General features: G+C 37.4%; 1 protein-coding gene across 2 annotated transcripts; it reads right to left on the reverse strand.

Moving 5' to 3' along the window:
• On the reverse strand, positions 3730-8377 carry LOC109833666 (myosin-binding protein 2-like). Of its 2 annotated transcripts, XR_002245306.1 has the most exons (6): positions 6842-8377; positions 6552-6734; positions 6046-6449; positions 4928-5909; positions 4169-4409; positions 3730-4045 (listed from the first exon to the last, which is right to left on the reverse strand). XR_002245306.1 is itself a non-coding variant. In XM_020401416.1 (5 exons), the coding sequence occupies exons 1-4, from the start codon at positions 8046-8048 to the stop codon at positions 4944-4946; spliced, it is 2760 nt and encodes a 919-aa protein (XP_020257005.1). In that variant the 5' UTR covers positions 8049-8377; the 3' UTR covers positions 3730-4409; positions 4928-4943. The 2 variants fall into 2 exon arrangements, 1 of the variants encoding a protein (XP_020257005.1); XM_020401416.1 differs by having other exon boundaries at positions 3730-4409.

Raw genomic sequence — 8877 nt, forward strand, 5'->3', positions numbered from 1 at the left:
TGGATCATTACTTTTATGAAATAATGGTATAATTGTGAGTTATAAAAAATTGAGAGGGTAAAAAAAGATATCAAAAGTTTTTGTCATGAGTTCTCTCTTTTATAAGGAGTATAGATATAGATGATGGTTTATATAAACTTACATGAGAATTAAAAATTTTCTTAATGAATTCGACTTTGCTCTTGGAAATGTTTTTAAAAACTTTTTTGAGAGCCCGCATAAATTTCAATGGGGATTTTGCATGTATATATATATATATATCCTCCAACCTTTGATGTTTGCAAAATTGCCCCTCAAATGCTTTTTGCAAAATTACCCCTCAAACCTAACATATTTGGTTTTTCCACTATTCCAACTTAAGAATGTTACTTTCTAAACAAGACAACGTCAAAGTTACCAATAGTTTCTAATAGATTTGCAACAGATTCCCGTTTAAAAACTAAAATTGGTAAGTGAAAGAGGTAGCAAAAAAAATCAATGTGAGAGCATTGGGAGGAAATTTTGCAAATATCAAATTTTGTAGGCTAATTTTGCACATATGGAAGATTGAGGAGTATATATGAAAAAAAGCCCCAATTTCAATATGATTTTCTTAAAATTTTTCTTAAGGTTAAATATCATAAAATCCTCCCTTAACTTTGGACAAATATCAGAGCCTTAAAATAGGGGATTTCTGATAAAAGCTTAAAGTAAAAAAGGGTTTTAAGATAAAAGCTTAAAGGTAAAGAGGGTTTTTTTTAATAATCCCTATACTTAAGGGGTTTTTGTGATATTTTCAAAGTTATAAGGGGTTATTCAATCTTCCAAAGTTTAGGGGATTATCCCATAATCGTCCAAAGTTAATGGGGTATTTCTGATATTAAGTCTTTTCTTAACTATCATTCATCTGTTTGTTAATATCTTTCTTAATGCTCCTGAAATAGTCCAAATGTACTCAATTGGCTGCTCAATAAAAACATTATCGTTGGGTGCAATTGTACTGTTGACTCTAAGCTGTATAAACTGTAATTATAAGTACACCCATGAGTACTAAATTTTTGTACATTTATGCACTCTTTGAGTATTTCAGAGTACGTTTATGCACTCTTTGTGTATCAATTCAAATTTTCATAGTCTAATGTCTTCCGAGGAATTAGAATCCTCAATCTTTGAAAATAGAACAAGATAAGATTATACTTTCAAAGGTAAACGTAAAGCTCACTTAATATCATTCATACTTCTAAAGATGCACCCCCTGAACGAGAAAATCTAATGTTAAAAATAAGGAGAACACATTACGTAATGCTCTACTTTTTGTTAATGCATAATGTATGTTATTTTTTATTAATTATTTAAATATTTTATAAATCTAAATTATTCATAATGCCTTTAATAATTAACATCATTAAAACATTTACAAGAATAAGGATTAGAAAGCTTAATTTCGTCGAAAGGAGTTAATGATTTAGAGCGGTGTTGTAGGTGGAGATGAGGTTAGAATTTTCTTCATCGGTGAGAGGAGATATTAGAGCCAAGGAAGGATCAGAGGGGAGCCTTGTCATTGGAGGAGATAGAGGATGAAAAAAGCCTTGTTATCGGCAAGAGGTTTATAGTCTTTGTTGAAGGCATGAGAGGAAGAAGGAATCGAGAGGTTTCTTCGTCGAAGAGTGAGAGGAGTTGGAGGGGGAGGAGATGAGGGAGGCACTACAGATGGGGTCAGGGAATGGCTAGGGGATTTTCACGTGAATGAAATTAGATCGGGGATTTAATTGGAAACTTATTTTGGTTAACATGATACTAATTTAGATAGTGGAGATATCGCCACGCATTCTATCATGATCATCAATGTAACTCAATTTAACAAATGTTAAATAATATTTAATTTAACGCGAACAAAATACTTTTTTTGGTGTTATTTTCTGTATTAAATACATCATAGGTTTTCTACCTTAGTTTTATAACACTTTCGCTCTTCTATTAGGTGTTGAAATGGGATAAAACGAGTTTAGAAATGGGTTTTTTTTTCTACATTGCGAGAAACCAGGCATTACATTAACTGTACCACATCACCCCACACTCATCTAATAAATTATTCACTCTATATTTCTCCTCTTGCGGGACCGGGATCTGCTACAGACCACAAAGTATAAATTACTTTTAGCATTTATTTTGCAATTGCAACCGTTAAGAGTCTAATCATACAAACCGTGCAATTTGCAGCATTTAAATAACCTTTCTAATGGTCCCCAGCGTAAGCCCATGTGAAAAAATTTCAACCTACTCATTCCTCTCCCGCTTGTTATATAGAAAATCCCTTGGGAAGGACCGGACTGTGTAGATACCATACTCGTAATCTACAGTTTATTAATACTTTTCATTAACTTAGAGATCTCCAATTAAAATTTGTTTCAAGGACAGTCAAAGAAAATACTGTTTGCTTGCTTGTACGCAAAACCTCCTCAAAAACCTCTCTCTCGTGGTGTAATCATGGCGGCTATCACAAAGCATGTCTTTGGTGGGGGCATTAAAGCCGGAACTTTAGAAAATATTTACATACTAAGTTACCTTTTCATAATTGTGCAGCAGCGTCCGAGAGTGACTAGAAACATAAAAGAATGGCAAACAAGGACACGTTTTTTTTTTTTTTTTTTTTTTTTGCCGAGAGTGACTAGAAACATAAAAGAATGGCAAACAAGGACACGTTTTTTTTTTTTTTTTTATTGTTCGGAGCTGGTTCCGGATTCTCTGCCACCCTTGCCGCGTTTTGTGCAGGGTCTTTTTTGCACCAAAAGTATAGACCCGTGGTGTGAAAGGAAAACCTGGAAATGTCAGCATCATGTTCAATTTGGGTTCGCTTGGCTGGGATCTTGCATAGTGTTGATCTGATCTCCATGGTGAAATCAGATTAGATCCAAATTTCTTTAGGATCTGTTCGGCAACTTCACTTAAACAAAATTAGTTTTATTTTGAACCAAATGGGAGAGAGTCCGAAGCAAAACTATTCAAGGTCAAATTGAGCCAAGCTTAGCGTTATTTTATCCAAATAAAATTTTGTCCAAACTGAAGTCAGGTTTGAATCTGACCCCATTTTGAGAAGTCCCCAAACACTCGCAGGCTGGGCTCAAAACTACTATGGTTTAGATCAATTTGATTTAGACCTGCGTAATCCATTAGATGAATATTGTGTCTGTCCAAACTCGGATAACTAGAGTCAACTTGGATAGCGTGAATCAACTAGCAGTCACGACCGCTAGGCAAAGATTAAAAAAAAAAAGGAAAACTATATTAAATTTGAAAAAGAAAAAAAAAAGCAAAAGATCAATGACACCCTGGAATCTGCAAATTAGAAACAGAAGAGGTTCTGATTGTAAATTCTGTCCTATTGTTGCCTGCCAGCATCAATAATTTCTTGGCAACCCCCCTGAGGGATCCTTTCTCCTTACAAGAAAGATGCTCCTCGATTGCATGAAGACACAAATGCCAGGGATGTTCCTTTCTTTGGTAAAGATGAAACAAATAATTGAGTTTAATAGCATGCTTAGAGCCAAAGCTTAGCACATGGTTCAATGCCAAAATTAGTATCATCGCTATGATTCTGCCAACCAACCTGAAAGCAAAAGCCACTGATGTCCACTAACACCTTTTACACATTGAAGGACATATTATTAAAGCTTTTTAACAGCTTGGACCAAAATTACAAGTGCAAAGAAGTTGCACATTTCTTAAGGACCACAACAAGCAAACAACTAATACTCACAAAGTATAATGGACATTTTTATAATATGTACTCAATCAAAAACCAAATGCAAATAGCATCATCATCATCATACATACACAACTCTAAAATAAGAAAGAAAAATTGGATAAAAGAACAAAAGGAACTCACACTCATCCTATTCCTCCTTTGCTCTATATAAAACTGGTTATATACCTGGATCCTTGAGCTGGCAGCAAGACTATCAGGCTTTGTCCAGCTTTGCAAGCCATGATTTCTACCACCAACAACACTAATAACATCATATGGGTGGCTGACCTACCACCCTCCCTTGCCTCATCAACCATTGCCCTACTCGATAAAGGTGATGGGGATTGGGATTGGGAATGGAATCCCACAAAATAAAAATCAAAGAAAAATAGAATAAAATAAAAAAGCCCACAAAAACAAAAGGGCTCTTGGATGCAGACTCACCTCTTGGTCTGCCTCCACTTAACAAGCTAAAGGAACCAACCAACAAACAAATACAACCAGAAGCCTCCTTTTCTCCTGGCATGACCAAACTCTGCATCTTAACACCAGAGTTTTTAAGGTAGCATTCTCATGTACTATGAAAATGCTCTTTAGTGTCTCATTAGCTTGGAACAATCTCGGTTGTCGCTTGTTGTATACAATATAAGACCATCAATCAGCTCCCACTTTAAACAGTTTCCATCTACCAAACAAATGGGAATTTAGTCAGCACTGGAAGTATATAAGAAAATCTAGGTGAAACAATAAGCAACTCCAACATAAGGGTCGCACTGGGAAAAAAATAGCATTGGTATAAGAAATAAAGATCCTCTTAACTAAAAGATCAAGCAACTACAATGTGTAGAATAAAGACTTAATGTTTACTTAATATAGAGAATGCAAATGGTTATAAAAGCTCATGATAATTAATAGAAGTTTGGATGGGTTAAAATTCATTATGACTATTAAGCATAACATCACAACAAAGTCTTTATACGATATTCTGGGGTCGGCTAAATGAATAATACTCTTCCATTCAATTCTATTTAGGGCTATCTCCTCTTTAAGTTAACCATTATCATATCATTCTAAATTTCTTCTAACCAAATTTTCTCAGGTCTACGTCCACTCATCTTTGCTCCACTGATTATAATCTTAATATGAGTATTAAACACACAATCTTTTTAAGTATTCAAGTAAGTTGCAAGAAGATTAAGGTACCTTTGGATGATGTTGATTAGTCTGATAATGAAGCAAGTGCATCACCGGTATTCCTCACACGAAGTTCCACATTCCTGAGATTGCGAAGGTGCTGCAATATCTCTTGAAGAAGATCCATCCCTTTGTCGCCTTTCTTTAAGGATCTAATACAATGCCTGAGAAACTCTCTATCTGCCTCGAGAGCCTGCAGCCTCTCATATACATTATCAACCTCCTCAGCAATGGCAAGCCTCTTTTGATCATCTGTTACAGATTTAGGAATAGATTGTGGAGAACAATCTGTCATATCATGGTCTGAAATTATCCCGTTTTCATTCTCCATGCCAATAATGGCATCAAAAAGAGGAAGAAGCCTCTTTCTTCCACTAGCCATGGTCCTCGATTTTTGGTGAAGCTTTCCATTTGTGTTATTATGGTCAAAACCAATTAACAAATCACCATTTATATCATCTTCATAGAGTTCATAGTCCCCATTGAACGCATGACCATTTCCATTTGAATGATTTTTATGTTCCACGGATTCTAATTCATTATCATCCATTGAAAATAATTTTTCCTCCAATGCCTTTAGTTGCTCTAGAATGGAGAGCCTCTCCTCTTCAAAATCGGCTAAGGACTCATCAAGGGAAACCAGATGCTTGTTTGCCTCTTGATCGGCCACAGAGCCTAAACCATCATTTATTGGAATATTTGGGGTGCTCTCATTGTGGCTATAACTAGAGTCCTCTCCTTCATGAGATCCAAAAGAAAGGTCATCACCATCGCTAGCACTTGACGAGCCAGAAGAAGATCCTGTGCCATTGCCGTTGATCTTATTCCTCTCTGCTTCCTTTCTTCTCTCTTTTGCCTCATAAACAATTACCTTCTTCCTATAGAGCTCTAACTCTTTCTCTAATTCTTGCTTCTCCTTTTCCCTTTTCATCATCAAATCATTCAAAAGCTGCAAAGCTTCCTGATCATATTCTGATTGCTCTTCCATCATTTTCATCATCAAATCATTCAAAAGCTGCAAAGCTTCCTGATCATATTCTGATTGCTCTTCCATCATTCTCTGGTACTGTAATGCTTTTCAAAAGCTGCAAAGCTTCCTGATCATATTCTGATTGCTCTTCCATCATTCTCTGGTACTGTAATGCTTCCATCTGCATTGCCGCCTTCTCTTCTTGAAGTCTGGTGATCATGGCCATGGTTTGGTTTGCTGCTATTGCAGAAGCACTCCTCTCTTCTTCTAGCTCCATATATAATGCACTTAGTGCTTTGCGTTCTGCTCTCAATGCAGCTTTAAGTTGATCAACTGTCAATATACCATTTCCATCAATCTCACTAGCAACACTTCCATCCAAGGACTCTGCTCCAGATTCCCTCCTTTCAAACAGAAACCTCTTGTGTAAAGCATGGAGACTATCAATTGAACTAGGTGTCTCAGGCAATTTCTCGTCCTCATTCTCATTCATTCCAGTACATACAGAAAGCCCATCGACAGTTCTTGCAATAGTCTCTGCCATTGGTTCAGCTTCAGTTACTGTAAATTCAAATGTATGGATGAAACTCTAATAAGAAACTAGAGAAATGATGAAATTGTGATCAAATGATGAAATGAGTAGTTTTTTTAAGCAAATGGTACCTTGTTCTTTATCAATAACCACATTGTAGCTTGCAGAGCATTGCTCATTTGCACAAACTGACTGAGGAACTTCAAGTTCATTAACATGAGGAAGTTCAATCTGCTCATGGTCACAGATCTCACTCCCTATTGATACTTCACAGTTAGCCTCAGCATCTATCGCTTTAATCACTTCTTCTGAAACTGTATTTATCAAAACTGTATTTATCAATCAAATATGCAATTAAGACTATTATAACAAAAATAAAAAACGAGCATAACAATCAGAATAAATCAAAGCATCAAATTACCTTGAAATTCACCAAAACCATCCGCACATCCTGCTTCCTCTTGTGCATCCAACTCCTGCTCCGAACTCAAGACAGATTGATGGGTTTCACATTGAAGATCAATTAAAGAGAGCTCTTCTTCAACAATATTAACCAAAGGGAAATCTTGAGACTTGTTAATTTCAGTAGTCGAAAGCAAGGCAGACTTCTCCTCTTCCACCCCTGCACATTCTTCTTCCGCTTGCGCATCCAATTCCCGCTCCGAACTCAAAACTGATTCATGAGTTTCACATTGATGATCAACTAAAGAGCACTCTTCTTCAACAACATTAACCACAGGGAAATCTAGAGGCTTGTTAACTTCCATAGTCGAAAGCAAACCTATTTTCTCCTCTTCCTCCTCTGAGACAGTTCCTAGATCAACGGCAGTATCATCCTTCTCAACGAGGTTATACCCAACATAGTCTCTGCGATCGTCATCCTCATCTTCAACCCCATGAATCAAGGTTGAAGAATCAATCAATTCAACAGGGACCAATCTCTCCTCCTCCACCAACAGCCCATTCCCCGCTCCCATTGGAGTGATCAGCTCCGAGGATTCATCATCCACAACCTTCAGACCACCATCAAAATTTTCAACAACGAGACTCTCCCTTTCTTTAATTTCTTCCACCTTTTCCTCTCCAACTAAATTATCATCTTCATCATCCTCCAATTTCCCTTTCTGGGTATACTCCAAAACCCCCAAAGATGATTGCTTTAACAACAAATAGGGCGAAAAGAACCCACTTTCTAAAATCACATCACAGCAAGAGCACCTCAAATCCTTCTCCCCCTCTTCACTCCTCTTCATCCAAGAGAGAACCGCCACCGACCGATCATCCGTCGGCCTCGACGACGAGCAATCCTCGCACATCTCGCTAGCCTCAGCCAAATTCCGATGAGTCGAGCAATACCCAAGTTTAGAAATCTCAGCAGAGTGAGCATCACAAACAAGATCGCTGTAAGATTCGCGCTTTCGGCTGAAAACGTGATCGACCCGAGAGCAGAAGACGCAGGGGGGCTTGAGGCCGAAGAAGCAGGCGAATCTGGAGATGAGATAGGAGAAGAGACCGTTTAAGAGGAGGAGAGCAATTAGAGTCCACTCGAGGAGAGTGTAGATGAGAATTATGGCGATTTTGGGGGTTTTATTTCTGTGTAGCATGGTGGCAAATTTGTTGGCAGCCATTGAAATTGAAGAATTGGAGTTCGAGGGATTTTGTTGTTTTGTTCTTTGGTGTGCTATGTACAATAGAGAGAGAGAGAGAGAGAGGGAGAGAGAGAGAGAGAGAGAGAGAGATGGGTTCAGGGAGAGATAGAGAGAGGCAATGGAGTTTTAATGGAGAAGAAAGAAAATGGAAGTATGCCAAAAGAGACCAAGATAAAGAGAAAAAAATCTTTTTTTTTGGCGGAGGAGACTTTAGAAGGTGGCTTAATGGTTTTTAGGTGGAAGGGAGAAATGATCAAGTCAAGAAGAGAGGAGAGAAGAATGGGAATTAGTAAAGGCGTAAAGATGAGAGAGGAATGAAAATTAAATGGGGGTGTAAAGGGGCCCATATATGAGCTACATGTTTTTAGGAAAATGATTTAAAGACTTAAAATATGGGACCAATGGAGAGGACAGGTGAGGTGTCCCCTCCCTATTGTATAATGGGTTGGCCATGCCAACTCATTATGCAATAAAGAGAGGACACCTCACCTGTCCCCTTCATTGGTCCCATATTTTGGGTCACCGTAGCAGCACTCATGTTTTTATCTTTAAAGTCATGGAGATTAGCTCTGGGATTTGTACGTTCTTATATTCTAATCAAGGGATGTTTAGTCCGTGTAATTTTACTTCTTGTTTGATACGCCGGAATAGTGTCAAATAAGAATGAAAAGAATGTAGGAATAGAATAGAATAAATGTGGGAATAGAATGAGCATTCTCATTCTAATGTTTGGGAGCGTTTAGAGAATGAAACGAGAATGACAATCTTATTCACATTCCTATGTTTGGTATCATTTGTTCACAAGTGA

Source organism: Asparagus officinalis, chromosome 3 (genome assembly GCF_001876935.1).
Source record: "Asparagus officinalis chromosome 3, Aspof.V1, whole genome shotgun sequence".
In the NCBI taxonomy this organism is placed as follows: Eukaryota; Viridiplantae; Streptophyta; class Magnoliopsida; order Asparagales; family Asparagaceae; genus Asparagus; species Asparagus officinalis.